The sequence below is a fragment of the Ambystoma mexicanum genome, chromosome 7q (genome assembly GCF_040938575.1).
Source record: "Ambystoma mexicanum isolate Mex_15411 chromosome 7q, UKY_AmexF1_1, whole genome shotgun sequence".
NCBI classification, from domain to species: Eukaryota; Metazoa; Chordata; class Amphibia; order Caudata; family Ambystomatidae; genus Ambystoma; species Ambystoma mexicanum.
The window spans coordinates 1,127,782,073-1,127,808,072 of NC_090941.1; the positions used below are offsets into that span (position 1 = coordinate 1,127,782,073).

General features: G+C 49.6%; 1 protein-coding gene across 1 annotated transcript; it reads right to left on the minus strand.

The window, feature by feature from the left end:
* Positions 1–552: 552 nt before the first annotated feature.
* Positions 553–24,367, minus strand: LOC138528220 (vomeronasal type-2 receptor 26-like). Its single transcript, XM_069639677.1, has 8 exons — positions 23,986–24,367; positions 18,086–18,152; positions 17,965–18,025; positions 17,769–17,815; positions 13,603–13,669; positions 3,923–4,132; positions 2,922–3,045; positions 553–1,481 (listed from the first exon to the last, which is right to left on the minus strand). Exons 1-8 carry the CDS (start codon positions 24,365–24,367, stop codon positions 553–555), a joined length of 1,887 nt encoding a protein of 628 aa, XP_069495778.1.
* Between the last annotated feature and the right edge of the window lie 1,633 nt (positions 24,368–26,000).

The following is a 26,000-nucleotide window of genomic DNA, read 5'->3' on the forward strand; positions in this document are numbered from 1 at the left end:
ACATGAATGTGCAGGCATTTCAACCTTTGTTGAAGAACAAGAAGGTACCTAGTGGGAGGACTCATAGTGGCAAACTAATATACAATATGTCATATACCCGTGTTACCAGTGTATCAGGGATCATATATACATATATGTACACACACATATACGTTACTGCTGTTTTATGAGAGCAAAAATGGACAATAACTCCAACCTTCTCTCTCAAGATTAGTTTGTCACCATGGCTTCTTTGTCTTCTTCACTCTTTTTAATTCTATATATGTGTTAGTCTATATAGTTCTCAACTTCTCTGTCTATCCCTTCTTTTCTATCTCTTTGTGCTTCTGTCTGTTCTTCTCTTGATTAATGTTAGCTCACTCTTTTCCAGCCACATTCTCTAATGTCTCTCTTTTGTTTCTCTCTCTGTCAATGTTATTTTTCTCACACTCTACCTTTCCCTGTCTCTCTTGCTTTCTCTATTTCATTTTTTTTCATTCTCTTGTTTTCTACATTGTGAGTTCACCTCGATCCAAACCACATTTTTTTATTTCGATAAAAGAGAATTCAACATTAATGTAAAACATGTTTCTCTAATTTTTTATTGAACAAGTGTTTTCCTACTATATATTTTCTTGTGTTTTTATCTGTCCTCCCTGAAATGAGATAACACTTTGGGAGGAATATGCAGCCGAGCAGCCCAGCGCTGGAGCACAGGATGGCAAACACCTCCACGGCCACCATGTACTTCCCGCGCGTGCTCAGGTACGCTGGGATGAAGGAGAGCCACACACTGACAAACACCAGCATGCTGAAGGTGATCAGCTTGGCCTCGTTGAAGCTTCCAGGGAGATTCCTGGAGAGAAAGGCCACGATGAAGCTGACAGTGGCGAGGAAGCCCATGTATCCCAGCATGCAGTAGAAGAAGATGGCGTCTCCTTCATTACATTCAATGATGATCTTCTCATTATAAGAATTCAGATTCAGTTCTGGGAATGGGGGTGACCTCAAAAGCCAAGCACCACAGATGAATATTTGCACCATAGGGCAGGTACATATAATATAAAATGGTGTCTTCATTCCAAGCCACTTTCTCACAGGACTGTTAGGGTGTATTGCCTTACAGGCAAGAACAACAAGTACAGCTTTTGAAAGAACAGAGGAGACAATGACAGTAAAAACTATCCCAAAGACAGTTTGTCGGAGCATGCAGGTGAGCTGCTCGGGACGGCTGATAAATATGAAGGAGCAGAGGAAGCAGAGCATGAGGGTCGACAGGAGCACGTAACTAACCCCACGGTTGTTTGCTTTCACAATAGGAGTGTTCCTGTGATTTATGAATACAAAAAACACAGAGGCAGTGAAGAGGATCATGATGATTGAAGATATTATTAATGTTAGTCCAAAGGGCTCATCAAATGTTAGGAATTCAGTCACTTTTTGTATACATCGATCTTGTCTCTCATTTGGCCACTGGCTTTCTGGACTTTTAAAACATTTGTCTGTAAAATAAGAAAGAAGATATTGAAATAGGTTAGAAGCTGGATTTAGTGCATACAACTTTATATGTACTTAGGTCTTGCCAGATATGTACAAAAGGATGCAATCTCCAAATGACACTTCTCTAAGTAAACGTTTGTTATGTAAGGGTGCAGAAGTACGAGTCTGACACAGTGCTGGCAAGTTTGTTGGCAAAGACTTTTAATATAAAGGTAAAGAAAAGGAAAAACCTATTCTGCCCTATTTCTATGACGGCTTGTCCTGCCTCAGCAAAAACACCAAGGACTCTGTCAGAATGTCTTTTAACAATAAAATGTCCACTTTCCTGTGTTTAAACCTATTTCCGTCCCTTACTCTAAACTAACTAAGGAAAAACAGCATGCCTTCTTGATCCAGAAGGAGGCTTCTCTCATTCCGGATACAGACCTTTACAGTTCAGTTTGTGGTGTGAAAACACAATGGGCCTCATTACGACCCTGGCGGAGTGGGTTTACGCCAGCGGTATTCGCGGCGGACCCGTCCGCCCTACTACGAGTTCCCGTAGCGCCATGGAGCGTTTTCCGCCTGGTTTTTCCGGGCGGAGAAATCCATGGCGCTACGGGACCTTGTTGTTAATTACGCCACCGTAATTTACGGTGGCGTAATTAACGCCTTCCCCACTCCCATTATACCCAATGGGGCAAAAATGGGAATGGGGAAGGGTAAAATGGGGAATGGGGATTTACCGCCCCGCCAAGGTCGGAATGGGGCGGTAAATCCGCCAACCCCCATGGCGCTATCGGCAGCTTTCCGCCGTGCTCCATGGTGCATTTGGCGCCACGATTTCCGCCAGGGTCGTAATGAGGCCCAATGAGTGATTCTTTAAACACAGTCCCCAGGTGTCAATTCACAAACATAGCCTTAAGTCTGGTACAATATCCTTCCAGACTTAACTGTAGACCTTTTTGCCACAAAACATATTTTCCTTGTATCAGGGGAGGGAGGAAAGTCTCTTTCCCTTGTCTCTTGTTCCTCACAAAACTGTAGTGCCAAGTCTGGTTCACTATCCTGCCATGCCTGACTATAGATCTAGAATTCAAGAAAATGTCTCTTTCTCTTTCACATGGGTCCCATATTCCATTGGGTTATGTCTGACCCCTCAACTTGTTTGGCAACTCCTTTCACTTATGTGTTGGTCCCAGACCCCTTTATATTTTCTTAGGTTCTCTTCGACTTGCTCTTGGCCTCAGCCCCTTGAATATATGCTTCATTACACTTGTGTGGGTCATTGACCTTTGTGCTTTTCTTTTGTGGGCCTCGGCCAACTTCATATTGGTCCCTGACCCTGGTGTGTTGTTTTTGTGGGTTTCCTTCCCCCAACTTCACTCACTGTCCAACTGAACAGGCCTGGTGTACACTCCTGCCATGTAGGATATTTTATTCAGTTTCAAGGGAAGCATTACATGTGCTATTGGTGATCTTTCCTGGTGAGCATGGGACACAGTCAAAGCAGCAGACAGGCTCCCCCTTTCTTCTAGCCTCCCTGTACCCCTGAGAACACGGGTCACTGCACGCAGAGCGTGGAACCTGGAGGAGGAAGGACACAATCAATATAAGCATTTACAGACAGTGTTGCCCTGCAAAATTGGCTTACTTCTCTAAGATATGATGAAACCAAGGAAGAGAGAACAATAGTGCTTGGCACACAAGATCTCTGGGATTAAAAGAAAACGGATGTATTCTATCTAGGAACACGCGTCCAGAACAAGTACCTCCTTGCCATCACATTTTTTGTCAGGTTACAAGAGTGATTGAAATACATTTGTTTTACCATTGCTGTCAAATACAAGAGGGGATGAAAACACCAGAGCCTGCTTTGAATGCCCAAATATAACAATTCAATATAAATACACAAGGGATTGCAATAACAGAGTCTGGCTAAACACATCTAAAGCACTGCATCCTGCCATTGATGACATCAAAGGTTGCCAAGCCTCTGTACAGTATTCTGTACCATTAGTTGTGTCTCACAGAGGAGTTTCTAATGCTAAAGTGACATCTATGAACCAACACGAATATTGCATAGAGAGTAACTGTCAATACAGAGCATAAGATGTTCACTTCAACACATTGTATTTTCTGTATACAATACTCCAGCCTTCCAGGCATCCACCCATACACAAAAATATACAAAACTCACACACTTAACAGGAGAAACTCTAACACCCAAAAACACATTAGAGCCCACAAAATCCGCTCAACAGCAATGCCTCTATCTATACTCTACAAAACGTGTTCACTTAAAAAACACACCTATTGGTATTGTCAATGGTATTTTCACATTAGACACTTGACCATGGAATTGAACAGAGAATCATTGATTGATTGATTATGTTTCAATATGGCATGGATTTCTGACACCCGACGCTATTGCAGGATCCCACACCTAGAGCACCGCCCGCACCTGAGAAGATCCACCACTCCACAAAATGGCACGAGTGTTGATCATGAGGTCTTGTCCATTTTCTGCAGCCGGGTCCAACTTGCCAACTTTTACGAGCTGAAATTCATCGCTTCGCGATACCTGCACATTTAGGATGTCGTAGGCAGATGGTCCATCTCCGTTTTCATCAAAGTATATTTCGTACCCGTTGGGAGTTGTAAAGTGCAGAGTCTTCAGATAGTGGAGGAGGAGTATTACAGAGTGAATTTCATACGTCAGAAAAGGCATCATCGTGTCCGGTGGGCAGTCATTTCAGAAGTTATCGGTCCTTCTCCACATCATGTGTTTATCCTACTTGTATGTTGCTGCTCACACATTCATTTACCACTTCAGGGTAACAGTATAACATTACACAGAACAAAGCCGAAATATCTAAATTTGCTCATTAAAGAAACATACACCTTTTTCTTTTTGATATTATATCTTTTATCCAAGGTTACAGATATAGAACGTACCAATATGTGTGAACACTGCTTCTAATCACAGCATTCTAATATATATAAGCAATTTCGTTTCTGAAGTTAATTGTTTAAAAAATAACCAAGATATGAAAAGATTGGACCAACACCTATTTCCCACTGTCTAGAATACACACCTGTAACTGGGGTCTGTGCTTCTTCAGGGTCCAAATCATAAAATGAATCTACATATTTAGAAACATTCTAAAAGTATTTCACATTATTAAAGAATGTCTATTTCGGACCTTGCCCTTGTATCCATCACCATTATCTGTCCTGCCTTTAAGCTTTCCTCTCCACCTACCACTAATTCCCAAGAGAAAATATAAACCCTGTGTAATTCCTCCATTCCTCTCTGACCTTCAACTCTCACTCACCTCCTTCCCTGGGAATTCTTCCTGCACTGACACTCCTTTCTCACCTTCACGTCCATACTTCACAACTTTTGCTCCCCACTTCCCACTGCTAACTTTCACCCTAAATCCCACAGTCCTCAACCTTTGGATTCAACCAGCAGTCTCTCCATTCATACACAGTCTCCACACTGACACGCGCACCCGCAACTTACCTCTATGACTGAGAGCACTTCAGGCCGGATCGTGAGAGGCGTTGGTCTATCTACAGTTCTCACTACCTGGCCGCTCTGGACTGCCCTTCAGAACTCTATAACCACATAGCCCTACATGCAGAGTGTGTAGTGGAGTGTGTGGCAGCGTGTTTGACAGTGTTTGGCGAGGCGAGCAAGTCGCAAAATATATAATTTTTGCTTGCTACAGTCATTTTCTTGTTTCGTTGTATAAATAGTCTACGTTACCCATATTGCGACTCGTAATACCAAACTGTGTGGAGTCGAATAACGAGTGTAACAACTGTGTTAACTTGAAGATTTAAATTCATATATGCCAGGTAAGGTGCAAAGCAATAGCACGCACTACAATCTTCGTAAAACTAAACCTTACGGCAAGTCTAGGAATCACAATTCCCTGTTGGACCTATGCTATGGGCTATGTGGGTCCAACAGAGCGGCACAGAAATGACTAGTAATTGTAATGACCCAGTGCCGACTGATGCTGTACACGGCAGCCCGTTGGGAGAGAATAACGCATTGCATGTATCGCCCAGGCTATCTAGCCCGCCCTCTTTGTTGCCATTAACAATTCAACCTAATTGACACTCCACCAATGCTCTTGATGATGATGTTGAAAACAACGGAAGTGCAAAAGAGGTCATTGAAAATTATCACAACGATTCAAAGCTGGAAGCGAATATTCCTGCCTCTAACGTCAGGAATCCATCAACTAATTTACTCCATTTTGCCCTCACAATCTTGATAAAACTGTGCGACAGAATTTACACACAATCTGTGCCGCACAGCGACATTTTGGAAATTCTTTTAGAACATAATAATTTATCTAACGCCGATAATGGAACACATACATCTGAGTCACATGCTAACAAGGGTGTTAATAAAGAAAATAAATCAGTGGTGCTCTTAGACTTACCTGACGCTCCTGATAATATGGCTGGTTTTCCTGTTACTTATGTTTCTCGAAAGCAAGCAAGAAAACAAGCTAAGCTAAAAAATCATCTGCCTGATAAAATTCTGGGGGTAATTCATAGAATTCAGCGCACAAGTGGCGCACGCGGCTGGCGCACAGTGTACGCGTGCAAATCTCTCCGCCAGCCGCGTGCGCTAAAATCCATTTCCGCGCACAGTGTATTCATGGATTTTAGCTACCAAAACCAGCCGTGGCGCAGCGACCCTGCAGCAGCTCCAGTTACGCCCCCAAGAATGCCCCTCACTAAAGGAAAAGTCATCAAAATCCCCAATCCAGCGCAAAGGGCCGTGCTAACCCTGTACCAGTATACAGGGCCGCCACACAGCACACGGCAAGCGGGGAGTGTGTATTACTGGGGTTCGCGGGAAGTTTCACACGTGATCGGAGCATGGTACGTGTATTTTGGGTGTGGGCGGGAAGTTTCACACGCGATCGGAGCAGGGTATGTGTAATTCGGGGGTGCGCAGGAAGTTTCACATGCGGTAGGCCCTGTGAGAGTGGGTTGCGTGTATTCCTGGGGTGCACGGGAGGTTTCACACGCGATCAGAGTGAGGTATGTGTAATTCGTGGGTGCATGGGAAGTTTCACACGCGATTGGCCCTGTGCGAGTGGGGTACGTGTATTCCTGGGGTGCGCGGGAGGTTTCACACGCGATCGGAGTGGGGTACGTGTAAATCGGGGGTGTGCGGGAAGTTCCACACACGATTGGCCCTGTGCGAGTGGGGTATGTGTATTCCTGGGGTGCGCGGGAGGTTTCACACACGATCGGAGCAGGGTACGTGTAAATCGGGGGTGCGCGGGAAGTTTCACACGCGATTGGCCCTGTGCGAGTGGGGTACGTGTATTCCTGGGGTGCGCGGGAAGTTTCACACGCGATTGGCCCTGTGCGAGAGGGGTACGTGTATGACTGGGGTTCGCAGGAAGTTTCACACGCGATTGGCCCTGTGTGAGTGGGGTACGTGTATTCCTGGGGTGCGCGGGAAGTTTCACACGCAATAGGCCCTGTGCGAGTGGGGTGCGTGTATTCCTGGGGTTCGTGGGAAGTTTCACACACGATCGGAGTGGGGTACGTGTAATTCGTGGGTGCACTGGAAGTTTCACACGCGATTGGCCCTGTTCGAGTGGGGTACGTGTAATTCAGGGGTGCGCGGGAAGTTTCACACGCGATTGGCCCTGTTTGAGTGGGGTACGTGTAATTCGGGGGTGCGCGGGAAGTTTCATACGCGATTGGCCCTGTGCGAGTGGGGTACGTGTATAACGGGTGTGCGGGAAGTTTCACATGCGTTTTTGCTGTCGGAGCGGGGTACGTGAATTTTGGGGGTGCGCGGGGAGTTCTACCCGTGAATTGGCAGTGTGGGTCCTCCCAGGTGTTCCCTCTGCACCCTCCACGGCCCCTGCAGGCAGCCCACACCACAGGGGACTACCCTGCACCCCTGCTCATGTCCCGCAGGCAGCCCATCCACCATGGGCATGCCCCCAGCCAAGCCACATGTCACCTTGCACTACTGATCACCAACCCATGTCCCCCAGCACCCCCACCCCCCAGCAGTGAGGGTCACCTGCCAGTAGGCCCTCACTCATGTCCCACTGCACCCCCACCCCCCAGCAGTCAGGGGCACCTGCCAGCAGGCCCCCACTCATGTCCCCCTGCACCCCCACGCCCCAGCAGTCAGGGGCACTTGCAAGCAGGCCCCCACTCATGTCCCCCTGCACCCCCACGCCCCAGCAGTCAGGGGCACCTGCCAGCAGGCCCCCACTCATGTCCCACACATGTCCCCCACCACCCCCACTCCCCAACAGTCAGGGTCACCTGCCAGCAGGCCCCCACTCATGTCCCCCAGCACCCCCACCCCCCAGCAGTCAGGGGCACCTGCCAGCAGGCCCCCACTCATGTCCCACACATGTCCCCCAGCACCCCCACCCCCCAGCAGTCAGGGGCACCTGCCGCCAGCAGGCCCCCACACATGTCCCCCTGCACCCCCACCCCCAGCAGTCAGGGACACCTGCCAGCAGGCCCCCACTCATGTCCCCCAGCACCCCCACCCCCCGGCAGTCAGGGGCACCTGCCAGCAGGCCCCCACTCATGTCCCCCAGCACCTCCACCCCCCAGCAGTGAGGGTCACCTGCCAGCAGGCCCCCTCTCATGTCCCCCAGCACCCCCACCCCACAGCAGTCAGGGGCACCTGCCAGCAGGCCCCCACTCAGGTCCCACTCATGTCCCCCAGCACCCCCACCCCCCAGCAGTGAGGGTCACCTGCCAGCAGGCCCCCACTCATGTCCCCCAGCTCCCCACCACCCAGCAGTGAGGGTCACCTGCCAGCAGGCCCCCACTCATGTCCCCCAGCACCCCCAGGCCCCAGCAGTCAGGGGCACCTGCCAGCAGGCCCCCACTCATGTCCCCCTGCCTCCACGTCATGACGATTCTCAATCATGGGCCTAATGGCCAGCCACATCACACCCCATGGCACCCCAGCCCAAAGACCCAACCAAGTATTGCAACCACCCACATAGAAATGCCCATTACATGATACAACCCGAATGGCAAGTATGTAAATGAACACATGTTCATCACACACACACAATGGGTGCAAGTGAATGTGAAAACCCACATCATGACATGCATGAAATCTATGAGAGAATACCACACACCGAAGTATGGAACAAAAATGTATTGAATCCAAAATGAATGTAATGAAAAGAAAACACACAATAAAGTATGAGATCAGAATCCAAGAAATCCAAATGAAAATGTGTCCAAAGTCTCAGTCCAACAAAGCAAATCCAAGAGAAAAAAAATAAGTGAAATCCATTGCTCCATGGTGAAATGAAAAAAAATAAAATAAATCCACTGTTCAACTATATGCAAATCACCAATCCAGGGTTCATGAGCCCAACAAATGAAATGAAACCTACAAAAAGACTACCTACTAAAGAACTATATACAAAAATGTGGTGCATTGTCCAATCGCCCCAAAATAAACAAAAACAGAAAGGAAACCTAACACTATCTAACTATTTACAATGGCAGCGGGCTAGTCCGACGGCTCACTTATTGATGTCCCAGGCCAGGGCATCATCAAACTCCCACTCAATGTCCTGGAGGCGGTCCTCTTCCATGGCCCTGAGGGTTCACAGGGACGACAACATGTTTACCTCCAACTCCCTGCAAATTGCCTCGAGGCACTCGGCCTGCCTCAGGGCCCTCAGGGCCCTCCGTATGGAGTTCTCCGCCCTGACCATTGTGAGCCGTGCCTCTTCCGCCCAATGCCGCTCTGCATCTATGGCGTAGCCCAACCACTGCCACATGGAAGACACTTGAAATCCGAGGTCCTCCTGCCCTATGGCCGATACCTGCCCCTCCGATGTTGAAGGCCCTGAGCCATCATTGCTCCCACCATGTTGCTGCTGCTGTGCCTGTGCCTGCGCCATGGCTCTTGCTGCCTGCACGTCCCCCTCCGGATGGGGTGCAGTTGTCGTGGTGGCCACCCCTGCTGGACGTCCAACTCCCGACTGTGGCAGGGACGTGTCCTCCACCAGCCTGGCCGCTGGGTCAGGGGCAGCTCCACAGGGTACCCAGGTGACACATGGGTGGGAAGATGGCATGCAGGACGACTGGCGTGTAGGGGGTTCAGGTGAGGAGGGGGTCGCAAGAAGGTCCAGCACACGGAGCAATCCAGCACCGGTGACACGTCCCAGTAGGTCAACGTTATCAAAGAGGCATGCGAGACGACGTGCAGTCTCTCCACGAAAAGACTGCAGGTCACCTCGCATGCCCCGTTGACGCAACTCTATCCCACTCAGGACAGGCTCAACAAAGTCCCGGATAGCTACGTCTGCAGGGAGAGGAAGGCCAGTTGTCGTTTGCTCATCCCCTCCCTGAAAACGGGTCTGGACGTAGGCATCCCTGCTGGTGCCAGATGATGCAGTGACAGGGATCAGAGACAGGATTACACACAGGCACCTCTGCGGCGGCCAGTGCTGCCTCCTGTCCCTGCCCCTGCACTGCACCACTAGCACCAGTGGAATCCCCACCTCCAGACCCCGTGTGTGTCCCTTCTGCGGCCTCCTCCTACACCAAACCCCCCACCAACCTGGATGACTCTGTGCCATCTTCCTCCGTTGGACCCTGTGGGGTCTCAGCTGCTCCTTCTGCTGCCGAGGAGTCCACCTCCAACCTCTGCCTCTTGGACCTACCCTCGGCAGCTGCGGCCTGGGACGCGTCACCAGACTCCTCACTCCCCGACGAGAAGACAATCTGGGAGGGGAGCCGTGCCTTGAGTCTCCGGCTGGTGGTGCGATCCCTGCCGCTGTGCTCCACAGCAACCTCTCCGCCCTCTTCATCAGTTGACGCTGCAGACAGGGAGAGATAAAACACAGACATCAGGGCACTGTACAATGGACTGATACACACATGACAGTTGCACATGAGTGGCAGTGTCAAACTTCAGACATGGCATCACACTCCACAACACACATGTCATTTCAACTCACACACATGAGCATTTCCACAGCAATATTGTACCAGGAAGCAACATCCATACACATACAACAGCATGAACAGCCGAAGGTGAGCCTGACATCACATGAAACGCAGGGAGTGCACTAGACATGCACACACGCCACCACATTAACATGCATGTCTACATCTCCTCCGACTGTCGCAGTGATGCGATCGCCATACATATCAGTGTCACGTGCATCCATGTTGCATCACAGTTGCACACTTGTCAAATACACACACATGCACATGTACACAGTGCCAATACATGCAGCAGGAACCACCATCCATGTGTGACACCACAACCATGCCAACGTACATACACAGAAATTCAAACATGTGTGCTACCACACCTGCATTTGCACAGCATGCTTACCAACACATACACCATCGATGTGTCTCACATCTAAGAGGACTCACATGTGGCAGCCTCACGCCCCTGTTCATACACATCCCTACATGGCCCAATGAAAACACATGTGCAACCTGCACACTACTGGCACACCACCACACGCACAGCGTCCAATCAGTATGCATGTACACTTACCGCTTGACTCCAGATGGGTCTGCCTCTCAAGGACCTGGACGTGGAGCGCTGGGCTTATGTGTTCCAGGACCCTCATCTGGTGGTCGGACAGGTGGCCCCGGCGCCCCTTGGCATCCGCTGCCTTCAAGAGGTGCCGGGCCTTGTTGAGGGTCCTGGACCTGAAGTCCTCCCAGCGCTTCTTGACATGGTGTAAGTCTCGGACTGCCACCCCCATCCAGATCCTGGTCCGTCCTTCATTGTTGGCGCGCAAACTTCCAAAGAGGGCATCATACTGCCCCAGGACTTGCTCCACCAGGACACCAACTTCCCTGGCACTGAAGCTGGTGGCCCTCTGCCTCTCTGGCTGGGGGTTGCCAGTGGTGCCAGATGGTGTTGTGCCTGACATGGCAACTCCAGAGGCAGGAGTGAGTGGGCAACTGGGTCCTGGGGATGGGCTGTGGAGCGATGGTATCCCTGTCGGGAGTCTTCGGTTCCAGCAGCAACTGCACCCCTGGCTGATGTGCAGGCAGCAAATAGCAGGGCAGGTGGGCAGCAGGCAGTGAGGCAGCAGCAGATGGCAGGTGGGAGCGTGCTCGGGGCTCTGGGGGCAGTAATTCGGCCTTCTGGGCAGGAGCGTGGTCTTCCGTGTGTTGTTGCGTGGCCAGCTTGATACGGAGTGATTTGGCATGTGAAAATCTTGCACGTCAGCGTGTAATTCGAGGAAAGGCCCTTCGCGCGTATGCGCGTCAGTACACGTACGCGGTTTCATTGGACCAAAGGCCCTTAGCGCGTAAGCGCTTCTGTGACGTGACTCACTCGGGCGTTTCCCTCGTGACGTGGCAGTGCGCGTGGAAAAACTGCACGTCCGCGTGTGGATGCGTGTAATCCGAGGAAAGGGCCTACGCGCGTAAGTGACGTGACGCGCGTGGGCGTTTCAATCAACACGGGTGCATGTTCATCGTACACGTCCAAAAACTGCACGTCCGAGTGTCAGCTCGTGTAATTGGAGGAAAGGGCCTTAGCACGTACACGCGTAAGTGATGCTGTACCTGTGGGCCGCTTTCAAAGGTACGTGTAGGACCCCATTCCCTTGTACGTGCTTTTCGTGGAGAGCGAGTGGGTGAATTCTGTACTTCTTGTCGGTTCACACGCGATTACTTCACAGCGTTTCAAGTTTGTAATCCCTGTTACCTCTGACAGCGTTCTTTATTCTTTTTGGGCCTGTTTCCTCAAACAGCGTTCACTTCTTCTTTTGTCCTGTCTCCTCAGACAGCGTACAGTTCTTCTTTTGGCGGGGGTGTTGCCAACGCGCATACGCATGTCTTTTTCACGTTCTTTTTCCAGGCAGACGGTGAGTCGCGCACGTATTTAACAACTGTGCTTGCCCCGTGTGTCGCGTACCTCTTCAGAGGTCATTGTAGGCTGCGTGTATTACGCGTACGCTTATCTTTGTGCTTCTGGGTGCCACAGCATAGTGCGGGTTCATTTTTTCACACACGTGGTCTACGAGGGGTTGCGTGCATGTTATTTTTTTAATTTGGGCTGCCCGTGCGTTGCGTGACCCGTCATCTTCCCCCAGGGGTCACAGACAGCCTTGTTAGAGCGCTAGGGTACGAATTCCATCTAGTACCCTACCCCTTTCACCCCCAATTGCCCAGGACAATAGTTTACTGCTACTCCCATACGCACAACAACATCAGTGCCATGGTTGGGAGGCGACCAAGCGGTAAGGGAGGCAAAGGTGGGCGACCTTCAAAAGGTGGGCGTGGTGGGCACGGTAGGGGACGTGGCCGGGATTTGCAGGGTGCCCCTAGACCCCATGTGTGGAGGACCAATCAGGTACACCCATGACCCCCTGTCATGATGCCTGCCTCCAAGGAGCCAAACCAGGCCCGGCACCCTCAGAGACAGACACCATGCATTCAAGGGAAGTCCCAGCAGCCCCAGATGGGGGCCCTTTGGACTCAGTCCTGGCGCCGTTGGCGTCAGGCTCATAGGGGACATCAGTCCTGGCGCCATCTGCGCCAGGCTCATACAGAAGTAGGTTGGGAGTAGTGCTTGGTGTAAACTTACCTGTGCAGACCATGCTGCAACTTCCAAGACTGGAAGGAACTATTTTTCTAGGGACTACTTGATCTCTAGGGTGTGACCGGTGGAGGAATACATATTTCTGGGGGAAGAATACATACCTGGAACTACTTGAAAGGCTATTTAAGCCACACCCAAGCAGCAGACCACGCTTCGCGTTGTTCTGCACTTAGCAGCTGGACGCTCACCGTGCCTGCTCCTGCCTTGGTCCTCCATCACGCCTGCCAGCATCCTGGAAACACCTAAAGAAGAAAAGAGAAGAGAACAGGTGAAAACAAGAACCTTACCTGATACATCTGCACTCCGGATTCTGCACGCCGACGATCCTGCAAAGAAGGCAAACATTTTAAACGTGCATCGCGTCGCGCACAGCACGCTGCATTTCACTCACCTGCACGTGGCGTTTTCGAGTCCTGCGACGTCCATCCGGAGCTTCCACCGCTATCCAGCACTTATTGGAAGGAAGGAGAAAGAGAGGTGAGAAGGGAAACACGAATCTAAGTAAAACTTACCTGTGGTTCAATTCCTTCTCCGCCTTTGGGTTTGTGCCATACCTTCGGAATCTCAGCACCCCGGCCCCTAAGGGGAAAAGAAACAGACATTGTATTAGTGAGAGCATGTGAGAACATTAGCAATACGCTCACTCAAGACTTACCCATTTGCAAGAGAGATACAGCAGCTCTTTTCAGGTTGGCGCCTTACCTCTGGCATTGCCGTACCCGGCCCCTATGGGGAAAAAGACATTGGACATTAAAGGAGATACTTAAAACTGCAAAGGAATCTCTCATCGGAATTCTTACCAGAATTTGGCTTCATCCAAATCGCCTGCAGCCCGGAATCTTCTCCAGCACCTGCGAAAGAAAAGAACAGATGAGTGAATATAAACCCAAACTTGCCATAAACATTTGCGGTACGACGGGAATGGACAAACTAGTTTAAACTCATCAATCCAGTGAAGTAACTGGAATCACAACGCGCCCCTGCATCAGAAGCAGGATGGAGAGCTCGTCATTTTGGTCCCTAAGGTGAGTCTTTGCAGGGAATCCCAAAAAGGTTTCACGGAGGGAGAGAAGGGAAGTGGGAGGTCGGAACATCACCCTCAGAATATTAACCCTTCCTTTTCACACACAGTGGGATATTCCTCCAAGCCAGAAAAGCCAGGTTGGGGAATCCAGTCCAGTCCATCTTCCGGGTCTTACGCATCTCTGCAGAAGAGGTCACAGCAGTCCCAGCCACACCCGCGCCTCCGTGGGAGCCATGTGAGCATTACAGAATGCAAAGCCAACCCATAATTTCCCACCCAGGCGCCATGGAGACTTCTGAGACAGACCAACTGGCCCAATTATTGGGGGAATTATGGGCAGAAGTGCATGCCGCCCGCCAAGACGTCTTCCAAAAGGAACAGGCCAACACCTTACCTCCTCACCGGCCATATGATTGTCAGATCGACCTGGTACCCAATGCTCAACCGCCTTGTAGTAGAATCTATGCCCTTACTGAACCGGAGAACCTTCATTTGCGACAGTATTTGGATCAGTACCTTGCCAATGGTTTTATTCGCCCGTCAAAGTCACCTGCTTCCTCAGCTCTATTCTTCCTACCGAAAAAAGAAGGCGACCTTAGAACTTGCATTGACTACCGCACCTTAAATCAGATAACGGTCAAGAATCGTTATCCTCTGCCCTTGATCCCTGAGCTCCTTGACCAGGTAAAAGATGCTTGTATCTATACTAAGTTAGATTTAAGGGGAGCTTACCACCTGGTGCGCGTCAGAGAAGGCGACGAATGGAAAACTGCCTTCTGCACCAAATATGGACTCTTTGAGTACCAGGTAATGCCTTTCGGGTTGTGCAACGCACCTGCTGCCTTTCAATATTTTATGAATGACGTTTTTCGAGAACTCATCGATGTTTGTGTCATTGTATATATCGACGACATCCTGGTGTACTCCTCCTCGGAATCCGATCACCGAAAACATGTTAGAACTGTCTTGGAGAAACTGTGCCAGCACAAACTGTTTGCAAAACTTGAAAAATGCCTTTTTCATGTTACGGAAGTTGAGTTTCTCGGATTCGTCCTAACACCTAAAGGAGTCCGAATGGACTCACGGAAAGTGGATGCGATCCTCAAATGGCCGTGTCCTAGTTCTGTGAAAGGAGTTCAAAGTATGCTAGATTTTGCCAATTTTTACAGAAGGTTTATCCCGGAATTTTCTCGAGTGGTTCAACCCATCACGGTGCTCCTACGAAAAAACAGACGCTTCGAGTGGTCTAAGGAGGCAGAACAAGCCTTTCAGGAACTAAAAACCAAATTCACCTCCGCACCTGTGTTAAAACATCCTCGTCCGGACCTCCCTTACGTTGTGGAAACCGACGCTTCTAGTTTAGCCATGGGGGCTGTCCTTTCTCAAAGGGATCCAGTTTCAAATCAACTACATCCCGTAGCCTTTTGGTCCAGGAAATTCTCGGCTCATGAAGTGAACTACGGAATCACAGACAAGGAACTGTTGGCTATTAAGTCAGCTTTCAAAGCTTGGCGTCACTACCTGCTCGGCGCAAGACACACTGTTACAGTGATTACAGATCACAGGAACTTGCAATACTTGAAAACGGCCAAAGCTCAATCTTCTCGTCAACTCCATTGGGCTCTGTTCTTTGCAGAATTTGACTTTATAATCACATATCGCCCGGGTTGCAAGAATGGCAAGGCAGACGCTCTATCTCGAATTGGAATGGGTGACATTGCCTCAAGTCTAGAGCCAGTTCCGATTATTCCCGAACAGAGGATTTTGGGTGTAATCTCTTCTCAAACTATTGAGGATGTTCAAGGTAGAGTTAAATTGCTTTTCGACGCTACAGCTTTACAAGAATGGAGCCAGAAAGGCTCAAACTATTCCATTAATAATGATTTACCCTATTTCCAAGGGCGGTTATTTGTGCCTCACAAGGAATTGCAAGAACTCGTTATAGCACATTATCATGATACACTAATGGAAGGACACCCGGGCATCGCTAAAACAGAGGAAAAGATCAAACAGCATTTCTGGTGGCCATCCTGGCGAAAGGATATTAAATCCTTTGTGATGACCTGCGGAGTGTGCGCCCAAAATAAAAGTCAGAAGCAAAAACCAGCCGGTCCTTTACGGCTCCTGGACATCCCTCCGGCACCGTGGCACACCTTATCGATGGACGTTATAACTGACCAGCCTCCTAGTCATGGGTATAATACTATCCTGGTGATTGTAGACCTCTTCTCCAAGATGGCTCATTTTATCCCATTGAAGGGGTTGCCTTCAGCCCCCACCTTAGCAAAGGAATTTCTTGAAAATGTTGTTTGTTTACATGGCTTCCCATCCATATTGGTTTCTGATCGGGGAAGTCAATTTAGTTCTCATTTCTGGAAAAGGTGTTGCCAAATGGCCCAAGTTGATGTGCGATTATCCACCAGCCACCATCCTCAAACCGATGGTCAAACTGAAAGAACAAACCAGACCCTGGAACAGTATCTGCGGAGTATGTGCCTCAATCTGAGGGTAATTGGAAGGACATTCTATGGATTGCGAGTACGCGTACAACAATTCTGTGCATTCTGGAACGGGTCAGACTCCTTTCTATACCCTATTCGGCCATCATCCCAGGACTTCGGACCTTGAATCCCCTCAAAGCCTTAAAATGCCCGCCGTGGATCATTTACATGCCACAATAACCCAAGCCTTCAAGGAAGCAAAGACTCATTTACAACAAGCCAAAGAAAGGTACAAGGAAAATGCTGATTTACATCGAAGTAAAGTACCTCCTTACAAAGTAGGAGACCAAGTGTGGCTTGCAACTAGACATTTACCGCTTAAAGGTCCACGAACGTTTAACCCAAGATATATAGGGCCTTATCCAATCAAAGCTATCATTAACCCGGTAGCCTTCAAACTCGATCTGCCACCTAATATGCAAATCCATCCCATTTTTCACGTATCACTGTTGAAACCAGTACCACCCGGAACCAGGTTATGCAAACCACCAGAACCAATTCCAATAGATGGGGAATTGGAATTCGAAGTTAAGGACATATTGGATTCTAAGATGTCCAAGTCAAAACTCTTTTATCTGATTGATTGGAAAGGATATGGACCTCAGGAAAGATCTTGGGAACCAAGTGAGAATGTTCATGCACCTCGACTAATACGGAATTTTCACTGGAAGTTCCCAAATAAACCGAGGCCTCCAGGTTGGACACCCTTGGGAGGGGCCTTGGGGGGAGGTACTGTCATGATGCCTGCCTCCAAGGAGCCAAACCAGGCCCGGCACCCTCAGAGACAGACACCATGCATTCAAGGGAAGTCACCGCAGCCCCAGATGGGGGCCCTTTGGACTCAGACCTGGCGCCGTTGGCGTCAGGCTCATAGGGGACATCAGTCCTGGCGCCATCGGCGCCAGGCTCATACAGAAGTAGGTTGGGAGTAGTGCTTGGTGTAAACTTACCTGTGCAGACAATGCTGCAACTTCCAAGACTGGAAGGAACTATTTTTCTAGGGACTACTTGATCTCTAGGGTGTGACCGGTGGAGGAATACATATTTCTGGGGGAAGAATACATACCTGGAACTACTTGAAAGGCTATTTAAGCCACACCCAAGCAGCAGACCACGCTTCGCGTTGTTCTGCACTTAGCAGCTGGACGCTCACCGTGCCTGCTCCTGCCTTGGTCCTCCATCATGCCTGCCAGCAAACACCTAAAGAAGAAAAGAGAAGAGAACAGGTGAAAACAAGAACCTTACCTGATACATCTGCACTCCGGATTCTGCACGCCGACGATCCTGCAAAGAAGGCAAACATTTTAAACGCGCATCGCGTCGCGCACAGCACGCTGCATTTCACTCACCTGCACATGGCGTTTTTGAGTCCTGCGACGTCCATCCGGAGCTTCCACCGCCATCCAGCACCTATTGGAAGGAAGGAGAAAGAGAGGTGAGAAGGGAAACACGAATCTAAGTAGAACTTACCTGTGGTTCAATTCCTTCTCCGCCTTTGGGTTTGTGCCATACCTTCGGCTTCTCAGCACCCCAGCCCCTAAGGGGAAAAGAAACAGACATTGTATTAGTGAGAGCATGTGAGAACATTAGCAATACGCTCACTCAAGACTTACCCATTTGCAAGAGAGACACAGCAGCTCTTTTCGGGTCGGCGCCTTACCTCCGGCATTGCCGTACCCCGGCCCCTATGGGGAAAAAGACATTGGACATTAAAGGAGATACTTAAAACTGCAAAGGAATCTCTCATCGGAATTCTTACCAGAATTTGGCTTCACCCAAATCGCCTGCAGCCCGGAATCTTCTCCAGCACCTGCGAAAGAAAAGAACAGATGAGTGAATATAAACCCAAACTTGCCATAAACATTTGCGGTACGACGGGAATGGACAAACTAGTTTAAACTCACCAATCCAGTGAAGTAACTGGAATCACAACGCGCCCCTGCATCAGAAGCAGGATGGAGAGCTCGTCATTTTGGTCCCTAAGGTGAGTCTTCGCAGGGAATCCCAAAAGGGTTTCACGGAGGGAGAGAAGGGAAGTGGGAGGTCGGAACATCACCTGCAGACTATTAACCCTTCCTTTTCACACACAGTGGGATATTCCTCTGAGCCAGAAAAGCCAGGTTGGGGAATCCAGTCCAGTCCATCTTCCGGGTCTTATGCATCTCTGCAGAAGAGGTCACAGCAGTCCCAGCCACGCCCGCGCCTCCGTGGGAGCCAGGTGAGCGTTACACCCCCCCTCATGGTTGAGGGAAACGTGGCTGACACCATCCCAGCTCAGCCCTTATTGGACCAGCCCATTGTGCACCTGACCTGGCACAGGATGACTCCCAGGCTGACTTCCAGGTCAGCAAGTCTAGGCCACGTGTGGCGGTGCAAGTTGGTGTAACCAAGCCGCGTGGATCTGGGGCAGCTATGTCATCTGCTGCCCCAAGTAGGCAGGGTGGGGAGGCTGCAGGGGCAGCTGCAGCTCCATCCACCCCAGCTCTGAGTCTCCCAGCCAGGACAGTGTCGGTCCAGGTCCATCAAACTGACGTTCCCCCTGCCAACATCACACTTCTGCCAATGCCTGCACCAAGGCCTATGGTCATTGTGCATTCGCACACTCCTACTACCCAGTTCACCGGTGCTTCTGCCCCTACTGACCAGAGCTGTGTAAGCTACTCAGGCTCCGCTCCACCTTTGAAAAAGAGGAAGAAGGGTCCTCTGGCACAACAGGCTGAGACCCCAGACACGGCTACACACTCCGGCACGTCAAGGAAGCCTAGCTTTAATGACTCGGAACTTGATGCACTTGTGAGCTATGTGTCAGCACATAGCCATGAAATGTTCGTGACTGCAGGGTGCAAGACCACACCTGGTCAACGTAGGGCCACCGGCAGATCATCGCGGACCGCATAAGTGCCCTTGGATTTGTGAGGCGCACAGCTGATGATTGATACAAGCGGTGGAATTCCCTGAAACGCAGAGCAAAGAACAAGCTGGCCTCAAATCATGCCGCTACTCTGGTGCTTGGCAGTGGGTCTCCACAAGAGGACAACAACTCACTGAACATGAGTCTGTTGCTGGGACCTTCGTCACAGAGGAACAGATCCAAGGTGTGGGAGAATTACCTGATTACGAGGCATTGTCCGGTGAGTGCCCATGCGTGTGTGTGTAATTCATGTGTTTGTTGTTTGGGTGACAGGTTCTGATTGAGTGCCAGGTGAGGGTGTGTTATGGATCACCCATTTGCTTCCTCCCATACATTCACGTGCCTTGGATTTGGGTATGACTGTATCCCTTCTGCCCACAGTTGCCAATTACGCCCAGATTAGTGCACTTTACCTTGAACTGTCATCTTGCAACTACATGGGTCAGATTTTGTAAGTGTTCATTCAGGCTGATTGTTTCCACTCTCCCATTTTTAGTACGCATTATTCTGCCCTATTGCAACATATGTGATATGCTTCTGTCATTGTTTACAGCCCACACTGGGCCACTACTTTTACCTGGTTATGTTAATGATTACACCATTCAGGCCGATGGAGTATTGGGCTGCAGTAATGTTTTATTAGGGCCTGTTTGCATGTGGAAGATGACAGATGTTTCCTGTAATGTTAAAGTGACCAACCATTTATCAGCCCACAATGACTGTGTTATTGGACACTGGATGTGTTTCAGTGTGTGGCACATGCATATTTTGCAACACTATTCAGCATCAATCTTCACATCATGTCGATGTGACATGGATGTGTGACAGTACTCATTCACTGACATATTGCTGTAGTCTTGTAATTTATCATGGCTATGCTACATGACATCTGTGTGGTGGCATGTGTCATGTATGTGTATTGGACATGCCACTCACAGCCTGATGTGTGATGCCAGTGCTACCCAACATGCTGCAAATGTGTTGCATTTCCATCTTGCTCTCCCCAGTGTCTGCCTTTTTGACTCCACTTCCAACTCTTTGACAGTGCATGCATGGCATGGTTATAGTCATGTGGGACATGTGTAAATCATGTACTGGATCTCTGGCTTGTCACGGCCTATGTGTGTGCTATGGTGCTCATGTCTGTTTCCATTTGTTGTATTTCATGTTTTTGCAGATGATGACGCACTTGGTGCTGTTGAGGTTGAGGAGATGGTGCAGACCCAGGAGGAATCTCAGGCACGACCAGGCACCAGTGGGGGACGTGGTGTGGTGGTGGGTGAAAACCCAATGTTACTGCAGACCATACTGTCCAGGGGTTTCTCTGGGTGCACCTCCCCAGACCTCTATTCAGGTGCTGAATCGGATGATGAGACTTATGTGCCGTCGCAGGTGAGTGTTTCTGGCAGGGATTCTGTTCTGTCCAACCCACCTGCAGCGGGGGTAGACCCCTCTATGGGGATATCAGTTTTGGTAAGTCCGCCTTTGGTGGTTACGGATGCAGGGTCACACTCCACAGCATCTGATCCTGTTCCTGGGCCAGCAGATCAGATGGGAATGCAGTCCTGCAGCCTCAGGCAGTGCCTGCACAGCAAGGTGCAGATCGCCTTGCCCCAAAGTGGTGTGGTGCCGTCGACGAGGTGGCCGTGTGCCACCAGGCAATACTGTATGCGAAAACTCCATTACGGTATGGCAACCCAACATGCAGCATCAGTAGAAATGATGGCTCAGGCAATGGAGAGGGTGGCCACTTCCATTATCCCCCCTGAAAGGCAGATGGAGCAACAACAGCAGTCAACAGACTCCATTTGCCAATCACACAGGGAAGACATGTTGGCGTCCAACAGGGACAGACGGGCGGCACTGGAGACTCTGCGCGAATCCATATAAATAGAGTCCCAGGGCCACAGGGAAGCCCTGAGGGTAGAACTCCATTTTTTTTAAACGTATTTTATTGGCATTTGTATCAGATGCATACAAATACAAGAACATTGACTAAAACAATAAACATAAACAACAACAGTCTTCAAGGGAAACAGTTCCTCTTACTTGGGTGGGCATGGGTGCAGATGGGGGTTCCGACATCTCGGGAAGTGGGAGGGATCTCGGTCAAGAAGATCACCATATCCGGGCGAGTGTGAAGGATCAGTTATGGCAGGGTAATGGGGTTTATCAGGGGGGTTTATGGTCTGCACTGAAGTGTATATCTCTCAGGAGGGCCTTCCAAGAGTCCAGGGTGCCACTCTCAAAGTCTCCGTCAGAGGCGATTCCATCTTGCCAGGCTCTGGTTTCGGCTGCAGTCCATCTCACTAGTTCTTTTATCCAGCGTTTATGTCTAGGGCCCCCTGGTGACTTCCATGCCATGGCTATAGTTCTTTTTGCAAGGATACATGAAATGTCCATCAACTTAACGACATGTTTGTATTTGCTTGGTCTGGGGTAGACCCCTAATAAGCATTACCCGGGTGTCTATTCGTATCTGCTTACCCCGGCGTCAGTGCAGGTTTTTTTGACTTTGGACCACAGCGCCATTGTTCTGGTGCAGGTCCAGAACATGTGGATCAGATCAGCTTTGTCGTTCCCGCACCATGGGCAAGCCGGGGAGGCCTATTTGTTGAAGGAGGCCACCCTGTGTGGGGTCATATACGTCCGATACAGGACGTTTAGTTGTATCTGACCGAATCTGGAGTTTCTCGACACCTTCTTAGGGTATAGTAGCGTTCTTTCCCATTCCTTGTCTCTAAGCATAGTTTCAGGATCCGTTTCCCATTTTGCCTTTAGTGTCGCACTTTTGGGGTTGGGTTTATCGATGAGTCTCCTATAGAGTCAAGAGACCGGTTTCCAGCCATCCGTGAGGTCGTACATCTCTTGTAACAGTGGGTCCGAATATTTTGGAGGGAGATTGTTTCAATAGTCCCAGCTCGGCTGATGGTTCGTCCGAGAGCCACTTCGTCACGTGGCTCAGCTGTGCCGCAAGATACTACAACTGGAGGTCTGGGAGTTGTATTCCCCCCTCCTTGTATGGGAGGGATAGGGTAGCCAAAGTCAATTTATGCCTGGTAGGTCCTTGATAAGTGCCTCTAATTTCTTAAAGAAGGGCGGTCTGACGTAGAGGCATATGTTGATGAAGAAGTACAGAAATCGGGGAGGACTATCATCTTGACGATTGCTGCTCTGCCCACCATTGCAAGTGGGAGTCTAGACCAAAACTTCATGGATCTGCGAAGACTGGTTATTGCTACCTCCGTGTTGTGCTCATGTGTGAGCATCGGGGTGTGACTCACATTAATTCCTAGGTACTGGAACGTGTCAAGTTGCCACTTTATCCCAATGTCCGGGAGGTCAGTTTCTTCTAAGCCTCTCAGGCTGGCCAAGGGAAAGGCAGAGGATTTCAGTCTACTGAATTTGATCCCAGAGTATTTCGCATATTTGTCTAGTACATCCAATGTGATTGGTGCATTGACCTGGGGATCTTTCAAGTATAAAAGGACATCATCCGCGTACAGGGATATTATGTTATGTTCGTTGCCCACTTTGATGCCAGCGTCAAAGAATTGATTCCTAAAATATTTGGCAATTGGCTCAAGGCCCAATATGTATAGCATGGGCGACAGTGGGCACCCTTGTCTGGTGCCCCTTTGTATTTTCCAGGATTCAGACACCGTTCTGCCGGTTTTTACTCTTGCCATAGGAGAATTATAGAGTACTGTGATCCATCTGACAAAGCCCTCGCCAAACCCGAACCCCCTCAGCACCTCGACGAGCCACTCCCAGAAGATGGAATCAAAGGCCTTGATGGCATCGAGTGATAGTACTGCTAGGTCTTCCTCATTCTCATAGGTTTCAGCCATAATGTGCTGAAGCCTTCTCAGGTTGGCTGTGGTGTTATGTCCTGGGACAAAGCCATTCTGGTCTTCGTGGATTAGGGACCCTACCACCCTAGCGAGTCTGCTGGCCAGTATAGTGGTGAGAATCTTACTATCATAATTTAACATGGCCAGAGGGCGATAAGAGTCACAGTCAGTGGGTGGTTTGTTTGGTTTGAGCATGGGAATAATTATTGTCTTTTTCATAGGGTTAGGTAAGACCCCGTTTTCGTAGGCCTCCAGGTAGACCTCGTGAAGGATTGGGGTGAGGATGGATTCGCATGTTTTGTAAAATTCAGGCGGGAGGCCGTCACTTCCGGGAGCCTTACAGGTGGCTAGCGATCGGATTGCACTAGTCACGTCTTCTGCTGTGATTTCCATCTCCAGTGCCTCTCTCTGTTCGCTGGATATTTTGGGGAGGCCTATCTCATCTAGTGTTTCTTTGATTTCGTCTCTGTCTATTTGTGTTTCGTGGGAGTACAATCTGGAGTAGAATTTGGCAAACGCTTCATTAATTCCTAGATGTGTCTTGTGATGTGTCTCATTTTCGTCTAGTATCTCCGTTGGGAGGTGCCTGGGGCTTTCACGCTTACACAGCCAGGCCAGCAGTCTGCCGGGTTTGTCGGATTCCTTATGAGACCTGGTAGTGTATGTCGCGAAGTCAAACTTCTCCAATCTGTCCCAGGAAGATTGGCACTTCTCGCGGGCTTCCTTCAACTTCATTTCAACCTCTGCAGTAATATTTGAGGTGGATTCTCGACGGGAGATCTCTTTTTCTTGTGCTTCTAGTTCAGACCTCAATTGCCTACGAGTGCCTCCAGCTTTTGATATTATTTCTCCTCTGGCCACCACCTTCATGGCTTCCCACAGTGTGCTCCAGGTAGATACTAAGCTTTTATTAATGTCAATGTATTCTTCTAGTTTTTCAGCGAGGTCTTCCTTGAACTCCGGGTCGGCGAGGGCTGCAGTTGGCATTCTCCACATGGGGATTGGTGGTCTAGGCCCTGTTAATTGCCATTGCATAATCAGTGGGGAGTGATCTGAGATTGATCTTCCTAAATATGCCGTGGTTTCTGCCAATGATATTTTTCCCTGTCGATGAACAGATAGTCGATTCTCGTGTGGATCTTTTGCAGGGCTGAATAATAGGAATAGATCTTTTCAACAGGATGTTGTTCCCTCCAAATATCCACCAAGTCGAGTTGTTGCAGTGTTTCTGTCAGAGCACATGTTGCGGGGTTGCTTGGATGGGGGGGTGGTGCAGACCTGTCCATAGAGCCATCCATGACGCAGTTGAAGTCCCCCCCATATAAAGGTCCTATTTCGGTTGTATGCTATCTTTGAGCATATTGTTCTGAGGTTAGATGGTATCCCGTGTTGCGGGAAGTACAAATTAACTAGGCAGATCGGAGTCTGTTCAATAGTGCCCCACATTATCACAAACCTTCCTTCTTTATCGGACTCGAATCCTTGCAATTGGAAGGGCACATTTGGGTTCACCCATGTGAACAACCCCCTTGAGTATTTGGAGTAGGGGGATCCTCTCCCGGTCCCAGCCCATCGATCTGTTATTTTGGACATGGTGTCTTCCATTAGATGCGTCTCTTGTAACATTGCAATTGAGACCTTTTTCCTGCGGAGATTGGATTGTATTCAATTTCGTCTCAGGTATGAGCCCATCCCTCTCACATTCCACGTCATGACCTTGAGTTGTGACGCCATCGTGTCAATGTTTTGAGGCTGGCTGGCAGCTCATCCTCTGGAGCCTGTAGTAATGCCAATCTTAGGTTAGGAGGCCATTGACGGGGTAATCGGGTTCTTCTCCCCCCAAGTTGTGGCATGCACCCATCCTGTGTTTCTTCAGCGATAGTGGTATGAAGACTGTATAACTAACAAAACTGTTAACAAAACTCAAACTGGTGCGCCCAGCGACTACATCTCTGTTGTGGTGCTCGGGCGCTCTCAAGCCGTCCAGACCCATCGGGTATCGGGCGCGAGCTGGGTCGGGCAGGTGGCTGTCCCGACCCGGATTGTCTGCGGGGGATAGGGCTGGTGTCTGGCTGAGAGGCCGAACGAGGGCCGTTTCTATGTAGCTAACTGTTAGTTGGATTACCTTCTGAGGTCCGGTTGATTGTGCCTGTTGTGGTCATTTATGGCAGTGTGTGTCGTGCGCCGACGGTCTGACAGACTCACTCTTCCATCTGGGGAGCATATTTACCATCTGCAAGGTTGTTATCTTCCAGCCATATGTTGGCGGCCGTTGGGTTTTCTAGAATATGGCTCGTCCGTTGAAGGTGATTTTCAGGCGTGATGGGTAGAGCAGCCTGTATTTCAGGTTTAGTTGTCGAAGTCTTGCTTTTACCGGGACAATAGAGTTCCTCTCCCCCTGCACTTTCTGAGTGTAATCGGGATAAATGGTTATTTTAGAGTCGCCACGTTCGATGGGGCCTTCTTCCCTGGAGTGGCGAAGGATAATCTCCCTATCTTGAAAGTTTAGGATTTTAGCAATTATTGGTCGTGGAAATGATCCAGTTGGGAGCCGCTTCTGGAGTGACCTGTGGGCCCTTTCGACCGCAAATCCTTGCAACAATTTCCCAGCCCCAATCTC

What these genes read in the sequence shown, in the direction of transcription:
- LOC138528220 (XM_069639677.1), bottom strand. Translation starts at nt 24,367, where the DNA reads ATGCCAACTGCAGCCCTCGCCGACCCGGAGTTCAAGGAAGACCTCGCT. An exon ending in CAGACTGCTGGCCTGGCTGT is followed by an intron (nt 18,153 to 23,985) that starts GTAAGCGTGAAA and finishes TTTTCCCCTTAG; the next exon opens with GGGCTGGGGTGCTGAGAAGC. An exon ending in GGAGTGGTGGATCTTCTCAG is followed by an intron (nt 3,046 to 3,922) that starts GTGCGGGCGGTG and finishes TTCCTCCTCCAG; the next exon opens with GTTCCACGCTCTGCGTGCAG.